At 37.3% G+C, this 17612-nt stretch overlaps 1 protein-coding gene across 2 annotated transcripts in view; it reads right to left on the reverse strand.

The window, feature by feature from the left end:
* PRKD1 (protein kinase D1) overlaps positions 1 to 17612 on the reverse strand; it is a 66860-nt gene that overhangs the window by 35807 nt on the left and 13441 nt on the right. The window contains exons 2-4 of one of the 2 annotated variants that reach the window (XM_009886930.1): positions 10955 to 11086; positions 10064 to 10224; positions 7227 to 7250 (exon numbers count right to left, since the gene is read on the reverse strand). In XM_009886930.1, coding sequence (XP_009885232.1) covers positions 7227 to 7250; positions 10064 to 10224; positions 10955 to 11086 — 317 coding nt within the window. The remainder of the gene's footprint in view (positions 1 to 7226; positions 7251 to 10063; positions 10225 to 10954; positions 11087 to 17612) is intronic. The other variant, XM_009886931.1, reaches the window with a different exon arrangement.

The following is a 17612-nucleotide window of genomic DNA, read 5'->3' on the forward strand; positions in this document are numbered from 1 at the left end:
ACTTATATGATTAACAGAGAGAGACAGGCTCTGCTACTGCTCTGAACACTGAGATGCAGTGCCTAGATCATGTCTGATCAAATCTCAGGTGTGGTACAGTATGAGCGTGGGAAAAATTATTTGCTATATTTTTTGCTTTTTCAGTTTGAGGGCAAGTTTTTCCAGTTTTAATGTGCTGGTATATGCCTCTGCATGGTTCTGAGAAAACATCAGGTTGGACAAAAAGTAAATTCTGTATGCTCTACGTTGACTCAATCATTTCTGAAAGAGAACTCTGCAACAGTCACTCATCATACCATCAGCTTTGATCAAATATCGAGTTACCATTGACAAGGCTGTTGTACTGCTGTTTATCAAACTTGTTTCTCAAAATTTCTATCAGCCAATGCACACATAATTTTTGAAGGATTTACTTCAAGTCTCACTTCACATTTTTGTGAAAAACTACATTTTTGCTAGTAATTTACAGTTCAAGGCATAATGGTACTAAACAAAAGATTTACCTTTTAGGCAGACCTACTGAAGAATGTCAGTCTTCAAGACTGGTCCCTACTTTGCCTTTTTAACATGATATTAATATTCAAAGTGCTGCTTATATTTCTGTTAAAAATAATATACTGAGAATAAATAACAAGCTCAATAACAACCAAACACAATTGCACCACGTTTACCTCAAAGGTGAAAGGAGTGAAAGGAAATAGGTAGGCCTAAACTCACTCAAACAAATTGTTTGTAGAAAGTATCAGTCAGCTTTTTCTATTTACAGAAAAAGTATTTCAACTTTTCTTTGCCATTCTGCAAGCACTGGGCTGCTATGCAATAGCAGCATAGCGTGCTGTGTAACACACCAGCAATTCTTAATTTACAGTGGCTTCAGGTCAAGTAAAAAGTAAAGTTGAATTTCACTTTCTCCAATATTCTAGAAATTACATCAGCAGTCCTGGATCTGGTCTTCTGCATGCCCACGTGTGATATAATGGACTCGTACTGCCTTCCCTCTTCTGGCCAGAGGCAAGTGACCCTCGGCTCCTGCTCAGAGGTAGCCAAGGGAAGGGAAGCTGGTGACACAGGACTCATGGCAGCAGCAGCCAGAGCATCACTCCACACCCCTCTGATGACTGACTGATTAGAAGGAGGGATACCTCCTCCCTCGTGTCGATGATGAGCTTCTCCTCCCAATAACTTCAAAAACGCCTGTCAATATCCCTCAACTTTAACTTCCAGCACTCCCAGCATCAGACAGATGCCACAATTTAAAGTCCCTGAAAGAAAAGGAAGCCAGGAACTATCCTATTTTGACTGCAAAAGCAGGGATCTCTTCCACAAAGCACCTTCTTCTTCGGCCAGTGCGCCTGGTTTGTTAGAAAGATAAATTAGTTTTTCCTGGTAGTCAGCCAGACTACTGACTCAGCAAATCTGGAAACTTCCCAGGAAATGATTGCTTAACTGGATTACACCATGGAAACTAACAGCCTGCGTGGCTCCAAACACTAACCAGCCCTTTAGAACAATCATCCCAGCAAGGTAATCTATACTTTAACAGCTCAGAAGATCATTTTCCAAGTGACAACAAACACAAAGAAACGTGCAGACATTTAACTGTGTGGATGTCCAAGCAAGCCAGTGACACTGATCATATCCAGACACTTCAATTCAATTGTGCCTTAAATGATGAAAATATCTAAGAATCCAGTGTTTGATTACCCTTTTATTTTGAAAAAGTTTCTTTGGTTTTTTTTTAATTCCAAGAAGCAAAAGGTGCCAAGCTTTGCCCCAACATGGGGCATTCTGCGTGACACTGGTTAGCTGATGCCTTGCACCTCCTCCGTGTTCAATTTCTTTGAATTTTTTTAATATACTGAAGCTACTCATGGTTTATCTAGTGAGCTTTGTTAAAAGCTACTCAAGGGCACAAGGAGATTGTCTACAGTAGCCAGAAGCACAAAGTCACTGTGCAGAAATCTGTCATTGTAGGCAGGAGACAGTCCTCCATATAACTGCTACCCCAAAGGGAAAATCCCTCAGTGGGAGATCCCTCCATCTGTGCTTTTACGTTGTTCAAATCCATTGCAAAATACAATTAAGAAACTGAAATAAATACTGATTCCCTGCCAATGGATTCAGCTGTTCTTATTACCTGGGTGAGCGTGACTGTCTTCTAGCATCACATCTATCCCTCCCAGGCACAAAAATAAAAGAAACTTTTGGGAGATGCTGAAGGGACTAATGGGAAGCAATAAAAGCTGACTGACTGGATGCACATTTGGCCTCTTGGGAACAAAGACAAGGACCAGTCCTGCAATCCAACTTCACAGGCTAGCCTAAAACATAAAACAGACTGCTATTTGCCTGACTTCTTTTAAAAGGTTTCAACAGTCCCAATAAAAATGTCTCTGGGATTCTGACAAAACTTTACTGAACAGCTTCACGTTCTAGAAGAGTCAGAAGAGAAATACTTCCGTTTTGATCATCTTACTTTAAATTACGCTTGTGGAAACACATTCAAGTCAGTAAACTTCACTCAGAACAGAACAGGCTACACATCCTATACTCTCCTTAATAGATAAGATCTCAGACCTGTTTGCAAAGAAGTGCTAACCTTTTGCAGGCTCAATATCTAAAAAGTATTGTGACATTATTCCTGTACTTTACATTGAGATATTCAATCTAAAACAACACAGGTATTCCTACAATTTTGAAATGTTTGCCTTAACAAAAGAAACAAACTATCATGAGCTATTCTTTTATTTACTTGGACAACTGAGAAAATTGGTGTATATTTAAAAAAAACCCCAACAGCAATAACCGTCCACATAAAGTTTCATTTTTCATGTTGAAGCATACTTGTTGAAACACGCATTTCCTCCCTATATTGAAGGCAGAGGATAAAGCCTTAATATGTTCATATACAATTTCTTCACCGGAAGCTACTGTCAAATGAGGTGGTAGATATCTATGTAACCACAGGAACTACTATGTTTTTAATGCAATGCAAATGTTGACTTTCTTTTCCAAATTAAACTATGTGACTGTAATTAAGTGAATTCAGGGAAACAAATCTTCAGTTAAATGTACTGAAATACCACACTTGGAATGCAATCAACTGTGTTGTCTTTCAAGGCTTCTTGCACTCTTCTCTTTAAGTCAAGTGTATGAATTAATTCTACAAGCACCACAGTTAGATAGCTATGGTCTGAAAAACACTTGAGCGTTACATGTGTAAACACATCAAAGAACTGACTTCAGTACAAGCCGTTAATACTAAACTATCCACAGATGGGAATTATTATGTATCCCATTCCTCCACTCAGACATCAATACCAGCAAACAGGGGCTTGAATGCTCTGTCTGTAACCTGCCTTATTTTGTAAAGTAACAAGAGAAGATTACTGGGTTTCAGCAGTCCTTGTGTGACTACCCTGACTTCTCAGAGTCAGGGATTTCCCAAAACAAAAGCCCTTTGCTGACAAAGGATTTGCTAGTGACAGCAGGCATAGTAGGGCTTATATAGCAGAAAGCTTTTTTCCTGCATCTTACAGACACGAGTTCCTTCATAAATATTATGTTTAGTTTGATTTTCTATTATGTGCTTCGTAATTTTAAGTAATAAATTATTTTCATGTCTCTTGCAGTACTAGAATGCCTGCATCATAAGCCAGACTCAGCAGCTCAGTTGTGCCTACTGCATAGAACCAATAAGAAAGAAAGAAAGAAAAAAAAAAAAGAAAAAAAAAAGTTAAAATTCAAGACAAAACCCTTCAGGGAATCTTTGTATCATTCTGGTTCACACTATCACATATTAATATTGCCTTCTTCTCTTTTTAAATGTTTATGTAAATGCATCCCATTTGACACTGTCTCCCTACCGTCCTTACTGAACCAGGGATAACCAGCAGGCCTCTGGGCTTCACCACAGCCACTGGTTTCAAAAAAGTTTTGGCACTGGACAGAAGAGGTCTACACAAACCAGCTTGGCAAGGTTTGTCTAAAGGGAAGAGAGTCTGGGGGCAGTAGGATGTTATCAACGCGCAAAACCAAGCTTATATATGAGAAAGGAAAGCACCATTGAACATGTTCAGGCCAGGTAAGTGGAGATAAAAGGTTGCGCTGATTGCCTCTATTCCTCAAAATACAAATCGCACTTTGGGATCTTGTAACATTTCAGAAGACCTAGCACTAACGTGAATGATGTCCCAGTGATGCTATAGGAAAGTAAAATTTGTGCTGCTGGGTTTGCCACTATTTAATGTTTGATACGTGCAAATCCTTGTGTTAGTGATTAGAAACTACAAAAACTTTGCTCTGAGTGTACATTTGCTTAGATGTACCGTACCCTCCTACAGAATTCCTACTGTCACTGTTGCAGAGCACCTACAAGTCCTCAGTTAAAGCCATGGTGACTTCTATGGAGGATCATAAGCTGACAACAATTATTATTGTATGTCTTTCCTAAAAAAAAAAAAAATAGGGGATTTAAGAGCAAGAGGCAATTACCTGAGGACAAGAAGAACCTGAACCTCCCTCCTCTTCCAAGCTGAAGAATCAAATACACATAAAACCTCTCCAAGGGATCACAAACAAGTTGCATTGAAAAACATCAGCAGACACTGTACATACGAAATTTCAGAACATATACATCTTAACCATTTCCTCTTCTATCTATCTTCCTAGATATTTGGAAAATATTTGGTGCAAAATTGATGGTTTGGTTTTTTTTTTTACCTTTACTATATTTTAATATTTTAAATAATTGTACAAATGCAACAAAACTAAAAAAAAAAAAAAAAGATACCTAAAAGATTGTGGAATTAACATATATTTCTATTTAAGTATTTAATTTCCAGTGTCAGATTCACTGGAGTCCTTGATTCCCAGTTCTGTTCAGTGCATGAACCTAGATTCACCTGGTGAATCTGACACTAAATCAATGTAAACATTACTTACGATTGGATTAGTTCACAGCCTATATTTTACATCTTCATTAATTTTAAATCACATCTAGATATTGGACCTCAAAAAATTACCAGGGGCACTCCCCAAAATAGCATAGGGGTTTTTATTAAACAAATGAGCACACAGAAAATAAGTTTCCATAGGGCAAACAGGAATGTGCAATGTGTATCACTCAAGAATGTAAGGACAACTTGAGGGTGACAAGAAAAGAACATGACTACGAGCTGTATTAATTCAGAGTTAACTTGAGTATCTTTCTTCAAGAGGAAATATTAATTTTGCCTCTAAGAATCTTCAGTCTAATGAACTCTAGCCATGAGAAAAGGATTCCTACTAATTACAACTGGCTTAAGGCACAAAGCTGCTCTCAGCTGCAACACCCTAGCTCTTCTTTAACCCATGCCTCAAGGGCTCCTTTTTTCCAGCCCAGTTAGTTGGAGAGGCATATGAGGCTCTATAGGGACTGGGACAAGGAGATGCGTCTTCTAAGTGTGGAAAACCAAGGCTTCAAAGAGTGGGAATTTTAGAGTCACTGGAAACAAGGATTCCTTATTTCAGTGGAGTAAGAGAAAAGAGCGGCTGCATTAAAAGCCGGATATAAGGGAAGAAAGAAGATGGACATCTACAACTCAAGACAATTCCCAACCGGAGACGCTACCGTCCTAGTTCTGCAAAATCACCCTTCTATATATAGCTGAGAAGCCTCAGGCCAGCTCTGCTTATAACAAATCTCCAGAAGCAGGCAACACCTGGTGCTTTGTATTCTGTCAGTGATCCATAAATAGTCTTTTTAACTAAAATTATTTAGTAAAATATAATTCCTGATTCTTCTTTAAAAAGCAAAGATAATCTGTAAGTATCTCTGTAATATTCCACTCACCTGTGCCCCGTAAGACACGGCATTCCTATTTTAAATTCAAAGGTCTGCTAGGCTTTTTCTGAGAAATCACATCCAATGTGTCTATAACCTTAATGCATCAACATTCATTGCTTCTAGAAGAATGAATAAAACTTACGAAAATAATGGATACATATATAAAAAGAAATAGAAATAAAATTCCGTTGTGTCATATAAATGTATTTTAAAGTAAAAACATAGCTGGTTAACATATTTTTTTTCTTTTTACAAAAGAAACACAATTTTGTTTTTCCTCCAAATACTTTTTTTTTTTTTAATTACTACTTTTAATTACTCTTAATTTAGGGTAATCCATCACTATTCAGACTGATGGATTCATAATTTTTCAGATAGAATACTTAGATTCATACTTAGGATAAATCTATATTAGATATTACAAAACCCCTATTCTATATATGCTTCTTTGTATTGTTTTATGGGTATTCTGTGGAATTGTAATTCTGGGGCGCACTATGATACTTAGGCACACTAGGATAGGAATATAGGTGGTTCAGGAAGAAATAAAGTTATTTCTTTTGAAAAGATAGATGTTTGGCCATGATAGTCTCCATTTCAGTCTAACAAAAGATTCCTCAGATTAACTAGGTAGTATTTCTGAAAAGGAAAACATTTGCAAAGCCTGCTTATCCCTGGCTGCATCTCAAATATATGCTGCAAGGAAAGATGACAACATTCCATAGTTTCAAAAACTTCTGAAACTATAAACAAGAAACAAACCTTTTTGGAAAATCCATACTGGAAGTCAAAGAGGATGACCTTTGACATGAAGTACCCATTAAAAAAAAAAATTGTTTTCTTATTTACACTTTATACTCGTTTTATATATAGCTGTAACTTAGTTGTTCATCTCTATTTCCACAGAAATACAGAACCCTTGACTCCTTTCTTTAATGAAACCATACTCTGGGAAAACAGCTACCACACTGCATTATGGTATTACAAGTTTATTGCTGGTAAGCACTAAGGGTCAGGTTTGTTCGGCTTAAAATAAAATGTTTATTTTCTACATTACTCCAGCAAATTCCCTACGTTCTGAAACTGAAGTTAAAATTTGCTTCCCATGTGTTACTACCAGTAAAAAAGGGCTTCAGTCCAACCAATAACATCTAGCGTGCCTAAGACATCAAAATATTTTAATGTTAGCTAATTTCACTGTTTAATATAAGAATTATGACCTTCACTTTGGAATCTAGACTTCGGAGTTTTGCACTGTATATACTCTCTCAAAACAAAAAATAAATGCTCTTGAGTTCTAAAAATCATAAAATCTAATCTGATTAAATTCCTGCATTTCTTCACATTGACACTGATAATCATAAAAGAGGATAGGGAATACAGCAAATACAGTACATACCTCATAGCCAGGGCTGACAGGAGACTGAGACAGGAAGTTGGAAAGAAGAAAAAGCAGAACAAAGAAATAAGGGGGGGGAAAGACAGAAAAAAATGTTACTTTAGAAGCAAGCATGAATGTGCAATTATTTTATACTTTCATCTATGTTATAGAATAGAATGCAAAAGAATTGCATTTGAGCTATGGCAGGTAAAAAGCTGGGTAACATAGCATCCTCCTAGTTCTACATTTTTTTAGCATTTCTGTTTGATGAGTTTTACACTACTAAGTTAAGAATCAAAAAAAGAATATTGCCCAGATTTTAATCTCTGGAGGTAGATCTTTAAAGCTGCACTTAAATGTAACCCCCTGTCAATTTTCAGCTCAAATGAAATGCTTTATTGGCAAATGAAAAGATTTATACCCAAGTGAAACAACTATGTCTGTGTATGGTGGTTCCCTATGAAACAATAATTAAAGTACCCTTTGCAGGATTCCACATTATGCTGTCTCAAAGATTTTTCAAATGCCGCAAGTTCATGTTAGGGCATAACTTCTTCACTTCATCAGTGGCATTTTTCCAGAAGCCAGACTTACAAGTTAAATGTAACACTGTGAGCTAAAGTTGGCTTCTTCTGGTCCGCACAACATGGAGAAAAAGGTGCTGAAATTGTAACTTAGTTAATAATTCCATCTATGAAATACCTCCAGGAACTCCCTTCTTTCTCAACTGCTCAGACTCTATGTAGTAAATAGGGGTAAAAATTACATTTATTTTAGTCCTATTTAAAGAATTGACAGATAACTGATTGAATTCAGTGGTTTCAAACACAGGTTATATTTTGTTACCAGTGATTCAAGTGCCACACCAATACCACTAATGAATGATATGACTTTATGAACGAGGATGATGTTTCTTTGTATATTCATATAGACTGTAGAAAAATGAAACACATTCCAAAGTGCATACTTTGATTGGTACCACAGTATAAACTGCTATAAAACTTATCTCACAAGTACTGCAGAAGAATGGAGTCCAAAGGACAGATCTGATACAGGAGAACTGACAAAGCTCATGCACACTTAAAAAAAGGGAAAAAGAAACTGAAACACATTCAATGCAAAAAACCCAAACAAATAAAAGACATATAGAAGCCATATGTGACAGCACTTATGAAAATCTGGTAGATGATAGCGTGATTTCCTGAAATAAAAGTGAAATCAGAAAGCTATTTCATTTCTCTAGGCAAGTGCCCATCCCTGTCCTGACTGTAAACATACCTCCTTTGTGCATGCACGTGTGTGTGCGCATGTGTGATGTTGTGAATCATCAGCGTGGGTATACTGATGATTACAAGTTCTTAAGAGAAGTATAGCCTGCAGTATCTATGAAACTTACTGCATTTCTTCACTGGCAATTTTCAACAGTTTTAAAATACGTAGCTTTGCTAAACAGGTATTTCATATAAGAATCTGTCAGCAAACCACAGAGTCATATAATTAAAAGTGTTTTGAAATGGAAATTTCTTGCTATCTTGTAACTGTAAAATGCAGTGATTATTTGTAGAGAGTATACCAGGATGCTTGCTCATACAATGTTTTTAACCAAAATTCCAGAAACAATTCAGAATTAGGGCCAGCCTTCCTCAAAGTTTTCTGTCGTGGTCTGAGTAAGTCAGCGTTTCTGAAATCTACTGAGTTGTATAATGAATAACCTACAAAGATCTGTTGCTGCACTTTTCCCAGAACTGAAGCACCTTCCTCATTTATGCAGCTTTTCAATTAAAACCACAGCTTCATAATGTTAACCTTAATTTCCAAGTAGCTTTAGGCTAATGATAATCAGTAGCATAAGTACATAATTATGGTTCGTAGATGATACTGCATATAATACCAGGTCTGCATCATTTGCAATAGTGTCCTTTTAGTATGTCAAGTTTAATAAGTTTAATATTCTAATTGAGAGGAAAACATGATAATTGTTGTATGTACTTATAAATTCTTTCCTCTCTTTTAAACCTTAAGGTTTTCAAAACTTTCACTTAGGAGTAGATTCATTTACACTCAGTGTAAATTCTCAACTATTCAAGTATATTATGACTATGAGTGTTAAAAGGAACAAATATGCCAAAGATAAAAAATACCTATCATTTTAATTTACTCCAGTCATTACATTTTTTCCTCAGAAGAGTTGCTTTCATGATGGAAAACTACTATATTAATGCATATACAAGTATACCATATATTTTCGTGTGCATGTGTGTATAATATACACATATACATCTACGTTCACAGACATATACACACATTCACCACAAAGATTTGTTGAAGGAAATAATGGGAGATTTCTCATACTTTCTTCTGAATGCTTAGAAATACGCTAAATACACAGGCTCCAATTAATTAACTATCGCCATGACTGTGACAGATACTCAGTTTAATACCGTGGTGTTTGGGTCACAGCGTTCTCCTGAGGGCAAATCCTTCCTATATCACAAAGCAATGGATATAATGGTCTGATTCAGAAGAAATTCAATTTCTAGTTCCAGAGAAGACATCTTCCAAGATGCAACCACTCATAGCATGGGTGGCAGTTTTAGACCTTCGAAATAACCTAATTCTTGACAAAGGGAGGAGACTCCCGGGAGTGCCAGAAGTGACACATACCTTAAACCCACATACCTTAAGCTGGTGACCTCCCTTTTATGTCAAGATGCCTTTTCTCACAGCAACGCTGTATGATTTACATGCCACCCTCCTCTGTAGTCTGCAACAGGCAAACCCTTATCCTATAGCACTAAATGTCATTGTTTCTTGTCAGCAACCCCCATGGCCTCTACAGCTAGGGAATCCCATACCAGAAGGGCTTCATCCGGCACGCTGGGCGAGGGTTCTGCAGAAACTGTCCGCACGGTGCTGAGTCCTGTTAGGGAAACATTTGACAGGCGCCTTTTCCGTACCCCACTGCAGTTGTTTGGGATTTTAAACGCGCATCTCTTATGGTAGTTTAGACCGCATCCTGAAAAGAGAAATTTAAAACCATCTGATTACAGTTTATTACTGGAAAAAGCAAAGAACTTGTTTTGGTTTTTTTTTTTAAAAAAAGAACAAGGGTTCAAAAACACCGCCCTTATTTTTGATTAAACTTTTTTCCTCTAACTCTCCTGGTTTAGTTCCTATATGCCACAATTTTTTAGAGAGATATTGCTATGAGCTCTGAAGAGTTGTATTTATAACCAGTGTTTTTTTCTCTGATTTTTCAAATATCTACAGTCTCAAAATGCAAAAAATTTCTGTGATCCGCATTTGGGAGGTCAGGAAGTCTTTCACTGGACGTGGTATATTCCATTGGATACAGTGTGCCAGGAGTCAACTAGTTGTGGCAAAATGAGGAAAGATAGCTATTACAACCTCACATGGACTGACAGTAATTTCAGTTAAATGACCTGAATAAACGCGATATAGAATTAGATACAGGTTCAAGCTCATAAGGGAAGTGTAAGACACAGAAAACCTTTGCTTAAAAATACATACAGACCAATATATTTGCACTTCGGGTTACAGAGCCATATCTAGGTGGCCTCAGAGCAGTCAAAAGGATTAGTTCCCTAAACATTTAATTATTTTGATAGTTTTTACTGTCTATACCTGCTGTAATTTTTTTCTGATGCCTAACCAATTTAAAAGCAGCGCGAGAGACAGCATGCGTAAGTGGAATGGACTGAAAATGGCACCTCACGGCAGCTTACCTTCACATTTGAGTCCCTGCCGCACCAGCCCCCACAGCATTTCTCCACAATGGTCGCAGAAGGCTGGCGCTCGATACGAATGGACAAAAAGAGCATGGGGCCGGATCTGAAAGTCTTCAAACGTAGCAGAAGCTGCAACAAGACGACCATTCGGAAAATGAGCAAAATTAGTGACAGAACTAATATGCTTCATTTATGCGGTCCTTCATCACAGAACAAAGGAAAACACCTTTTGATCACTATGATGATGAACTTTGAATTTTGCACTGGTCGTTATACTGTATTTTGAAGATAAAAAGATCAATGACATACCATCAAACAATTGTATATCATATACAATGGCCACCAGCAAAAGAATAAAGCTGCTTTTACAAACTTGCAGCAATAACTTCTCTGATAATATTTTCCATTAAAACACAGGAGGATAATAGCATATCAAACATACCAGAAATCGGCAGAGTTCAATCAAATGTTGGAATTTTTTCAACATACTCTTTTACAGAATGCAAATGTCTACATACACAAGATAAACTGAATACATCCAGTAAAGAAACATTTATTCTTTTTTTGGAAAAGTAAAGGAAAATGTATCAAAAATGGGCCATTTCAGCTGACCATCTGGTATATCTTATTCAGCAGCCTGTGTTGGTATTGGTGAACTGATCGTTCAAGTTGAAAATCTAACACTAGAGTTTAAAAAGAAAACATGTAATTATATACCCAGTCATCAACAAAGAGGAAAACCACGCAGAGCAGTCTGGAAGACTACCAATCCTTTTGAAGTGATGTGAGCTTGCAACTAGTGTTAGCAGTTGCAAAAGTTACAGGGGCTAGTTAAAGGCAGTACTTGAAACTATAAAAATAAACAATGACAGTGTTTTAAGAACTATTTAGTATATACAGGCAGCTAGTATCACAATACTTTTAAAACTACACTTTAACGAAGTATTTTCTTTTTCTTATATATGCTAAATGTGTATCAGCTAGTCCAATGAAAAATAATGTGTAAAATGTTGTCAAGCACTCAAACTTTAAAAAATATTTTGATGTTATTTAAAATACAAAATATGTATTTATTCTTAACTTGTACAAACAGAGCAAAATACAAACATACTAACTTCCCCATGTAATTTTATTTTGAGGATATATCATAGGAAATAGGACACCACCTCCTCAGTAAACCATAGGTTTGTGGAATTTGAGAAAGATTCATTTTTCTGGGCGTCTGTATCACCAGCATGCAGCCACCAGGACAAAAAGGTGCTACAGTCAGGCAACAGACACCTCTATGGTCACGCATGGATACCCATTGAGATATGATAGCCCAGGAGCTAGGTGAGACCAAATTATAGATGAAAATCATACTGAACCTAAAGAAAAGTTGGATTGGAGAAGGAGGAGCAAGGATAACACTTTCAGGAGATTACAGCCATGCTGTAACCTCTCTGCCCAGAAAATACACGCTAGAACCTGTGCTGGTCAGCCTACAGGTTAGGAGGTTGGATTCTCCACCGTTCTCTCTCATGCGAGCAGCTGAGAGGGATATTTTCTGTCATCCGTTCTCCGAGAGACTACCAAAGAGTCATTTTGGGCCCTGGTAATTCACACCTTCCTCTCCTCTCTCCTGGTCTATGAAAATGTGATATACTCGTGAAGACACGGTCTCCAGCATTTTGGAAACTCCAGCCATACGGCACACTACAATATACCTCCCCAACAATGAACACCTCTATGAATACACCACTGAGACTTCGAATTGCTCTACTTATTTCCTTCAGAGTTTCAATCTAAGTTCAGAACCTCGGCCCTTCTGTTCAGGACTTTTGATTCTGGATTTTTCCACAGCGTATCTGCCTACAGCTTTATGAAGAATATTGGGATTAACACCTCCAATTCTTCACAAAACAAAATGATTGTGGAAAAGCTATGTATCGGGGAGTTTCTCAAGGATAAGTGCCAAAACTGGAACATCATGCCCTATCAGCTTCCAACAGAACTGCAATGTACACTTCTTTGCTATTGTCTCTAGTTTAAATTTGCACATAACAAATATAAAACCAAAAAGTTTACTAAAACAAGACACTCAGTAAGCATGCATTTCTCCCCAAGGGAGAAGACAAGGAAACACACTACTATAAGACCCTTCAGACATGATAGCCATGAATTTTGATAACACATACGAGAATTTAAGAGATGCAAACTTTTGGTTTATAAAAATACTTTCCTGATGTTGTTTCTAAAAGCAAGTAATAATCAAAGCACTATTAAAATATGAATGATGTGTAACATAAAAATAGTGTCTCAACGTAGCAAGGATTTAAGTCTGCATATACGTTTATGCCTATTTGCTTGAATCCTTACCTAAAGTTATGCATGCATTTGAATTCTATTTTAAGTAAATAACGTTTGCTAAATTGGAAGATTGAAGAGGAGTTTTACATGGATTTGCTGGGTGGTTTTTCAAATAGTATGAACAGTGCAGTAGAAACACAACTAACCTTAGAAAAAGCACTAACTTCAATTTAGCTCAATAATTTAGATAATGGATTAAAAATATTTTAATATATCTTTATATTAAAATACTAGTTTTTGTGAAAAGTAAATATCAATAGCTCTGTAGAAGCAAATCTGAAAGCAAAACCTCCCACAAGCAATTTCGCCTTAGGGACTTGATAATTTGGCTCTCTTCCTGTGTCCTGAATCGAGTTCCATCTGAAGCTGTTAAGTGGATGGAAACTATTTTGTTGTTGAGTGTCATTCTCTCAATTCCATTTTTGTTGTACTGATCTCTTCCCGCCCCCCACTACCCCATCACACATGGTGAAGAAATAATTGACATCCTTTCCATTAAAGCCATAACTGAGCCTTCTGATCTCACTGCAAATTAATAAATTAGTTATCATGGCTCCTGACCTTGTAATAGAAAATGTTTCTACTCCCAAGGCAAAAAAAAGTAATTTATAAATAATGTTATTATATGTTCTGTTCAGTTCATGTTACAAATACATGTAGTATTAAATAAATACCACACTCCACAATAATGTTAACACAATTTTAGCAAGGCAGAATGCAAAAAAACCTCCCAAAGTACTGAACTTGAAGTTGTTGTACCGCTTATTATAAACACACACAGTATTACATATTTAGGTTTTTTTATTTAAATGTCTTTCAAGTTTCTTGTACAGTACACATGCAAAACAGAGATGACCAATTTTCAAAGAAATTGACTTTCAATGGAAGCTTAAATTTTGCCTAAGCATTTAATTGATTACTGAATTAACACTGATATTTCTTCCCTTGGCAGAAAAGTAAATTGTCTGTGCTGAATTACAGATGGATTTAAATAGCCCTGCAGCAGGTTAGGTTGTCATTTTCATGGTGAACTCACCCTCCTGTATCTGCTGTATCTGCTACAACACCAAGTATGTACTGGAGTTAAAACTTGGTGATGAGTTTGCTGGCAAAACTGTTCTCCCACCATGAACTGTGAGAACACCTGAACTATATTTCTGTGATGATAAGGGAGCAGGAGCTAGTAATGAAGGGTCCACCTGACCTGAAGGGTCCTGAAAGTTATGGTTAGAAGCTCCAGAAACCAAAGACAAAGCATGGAAAGGCAGGAAACAGTTTCAGGGAATAGTGAAGGCTTGTTAGATCCTGCCTTTGTACAGGGTTTCAGGGCTGGAATACAAGACAGTGTAGGCCAGCATCCCATCAAATCACTACTAGAGGACTTACTCCACAGCTTAAAGATACTTTTAGGCACCCACCCATGGAGAAGGTCAGCAAGAAACTGAACTTAACAACAAACTACTAGATGAGGAACACCAATCTGTTGGTTTAAAAGGTAACTGAGGCAAGTTCTAGCACGCTTCCAGCATTATCAAAAAAAGATACCAATGGTGAAGATAAGCAGTGATAAATACCATTCTTATTCTACTTTTCAACCCTCCTGGCTGAATAACTGGAACTTATCATATCGTTTTACATAATGATATATTAAAAAAGCCATATCATTTTATCTGACATGACAAAATATTCAAAAATAAATGGCAGGGAGGAAAAATGCATGTTATTCTAAGAGAGCTTTAAATTTGGCAACTACTGCAGAATACAGCACTAAGAATACAAAGCATCATTCTTCCTCCTTCTTTTGAAACTGTTTTGGCAACATTCCACTCTGTTGAAAGGCATGGAAGTGTTTTGGGGTTTAATTTTTAAGTTAAAAAGAATGTTTTTCTAGGCTTCAGATTTATATGCTTTCATCAAGCTCTGCAGACAGCATTCTGTTTTCTTGTCTCATGTAATGATTTTATATCAGAACGCTATTCACTGAAACTAGTGTGTCATTAGAACTTGATCTGGAAGAACTACGTTAACGAGCAAGTTACACAAATCTTTAATTTGTATAGACATGGATCATTCACATTTCTTGTTCTGTCACCTGTATGACATAGTTGACTTTCTATGGCTAAACTTAGCACAGCTTAAATTTTCAGAGTATGCAATTCCAGAAGCATTCATATATGAATAAGGTTCTTCTTTTGAACTTCTTCCATCATCTTGTAATTTGTAACTTTTTTAAATTACGCATCTAGAAAAGCTTTCATATAGCCACTAACAATCAAAGTTTTAGCTTTCAGAATACTCCTGTGTTATTCACTGAAAAAATAAAAGCCCTGATGATGAAGAGAAAGATAGATATATTTTTTTCAAATTAAATGGAGACCTTTCACATTAACAAAAAAAATATCTGTCATTTTGTCCTGGTTTGAGGCTATCCTTTTGCTTTGACAGAGCACTGATGCTGTGAAGGCAGCTTTCTGGCTGTACGTAAAATTGTGCAGTAAAAAAAGAAGGGGTTCCAAATATGCCTACAACCATATCCTGAAAAACTTACTACTCTGCAGAAAAGTCTGCAATATTATGTTCTTAATATGATACTGTTACACTGTTAACTCTCAGGCTAACTTGTCATCTATTTAAGCATTCCTAGTATCACCAAAACACAGACATTGAAACTACAACAGTTTTGACAAGACTATTTCATCAAGTCTGTTAATGACTTGGCTGTTAGTGGCTAGTACTCCTTGTTCTGGGCTCAGGAGCAGATCTATCATTCAGCACAGCTGGAAATGAGAACAAGGAGCCATTGCAACTCACAGAGGCAAGGTCCTGCTTTCAGAAAGAGGCAAATGATTTACTGATCATTTTGAGTTCCAAGTCCAAAAGGGCTTTGAACTATTAGCAGAGGTGAGATCCTGCTGTTATGAGCAACAGAGCTTCATGTAATGGGAGCTGTCATTTAGCATCCACGCCTCTCATAGCATAAGAAACCACCAAGCACATGATTAGCAGTACCTTGCAGCTATGAAAAACAGACATTTTCCTGCTACCCTCTCCCATTTGGAATGCCTTTAAGAGTAACGTATCCCGTTGACTTCCCGCAGGCACTCGCAACTCGTAGCCCTTCTCTACAAGAACTGCTGGCCTTCATCACTTAAAAAATAAATATAACATACCATTATACACTATTCCACTTCAAACACTGATTAAACCATAACAATTAATGACTGTATTTACAATTTCGCTGGGCTAAGAGAAAGGAAAGCACTTTATTCCATCCTGGCCATCAAAGACGGTCTGAGTTTCAGTCTCATCAAAATCAGCAGAGATAGGGCAGTTCATACAAGCCAAAGATTTGATCTCTGATCTTCATCTTGAAATGTGACTTAAAAATTAAACTGAGATTATCAGGACCTTAATACATAATAGAAATTACAACTTCCTAAAACCTAGACATGTACAGATTTATAATCACTCAGTTTCTTTGTTCTGCTCAGATATGGAAAATTTGGATTTAATGAGCTTTTTGGATATGTATGTGATTACTTCAGCACTAAATTTTACATGCAGGAAAACCTTTCTAATTCAGTAAGTTTCATTTTGTTTTCCTTACCTATATTATCGCTTTATCCCAATGTTTTAGGTGAAAAATAGCCTAAATTATGAATGCTAACAGTTGGCAGATAAATGGCTGTAGAAGGCAGGGATGGCGGGGGGAGATAAATTTTCAGAACTGAGTTTTGAACTCCCAAGCAGGAGCCTGCAACTTGCTAATGGCAACTGGTACAGGCTAGTTGCAATTTTTTGCAACACCCAAACTAAACAAAAGTGGCGTGCCCACAATCCTCCAGCGATAGAGGGACAGGAAACCGAACCACCAACTGCAAGGCTGATCACACGTTGTGCTTCTGCACATGGACTGTTTAGATCAGAAACACCATGAGCTTGAGGGTCTAGAAAGGAGGTGGAAACAAAAGGTTTCCAAAAAGCAGCAGTCACCTCAGAGAGAAGGAGGGGGGCTGGAAAGACGTAACACGCTGGGTAGAGGTAACATGCTGAAAGGAGGGGAAGATCCCAGAGATCAGGGAGATGGAGGTCAGAGGACATCCATGCATTTTGGTTGATGATGCCCAAGACTGGTGGCTGCACGCAGCAGCACACCAGTAATGAACACGAGGCTGCACCCAGCCTTCCCTGGCCAGCAGCTATGTCCTTACTCAGTGGGACAGTGGGGAGCTGGCGAAGGTAAGGCTGGGAAGAGAGCAAATGAGCCAGCTTGGGAGGCATTCAAGTAAGGTAAAAGCTTTGATCT

Source organism: Charadrius vociferus, unplaced genomic scaffold (assembly GCF_000708025.1).
Source record: "Charadrius vociferus isolate BGI_N301 unplaced genomic scaffold, ASM70802v2 scaffold14, whole genome shotgun sequence".
In the NCBI taxonomy this organism is placed as follows: domain Eukaryota; kingdom Metazoa; phylum Chordata; class Aves; order Charadriiformes; family Charadriidae; genus Charadrius; species Charadrius vociferus.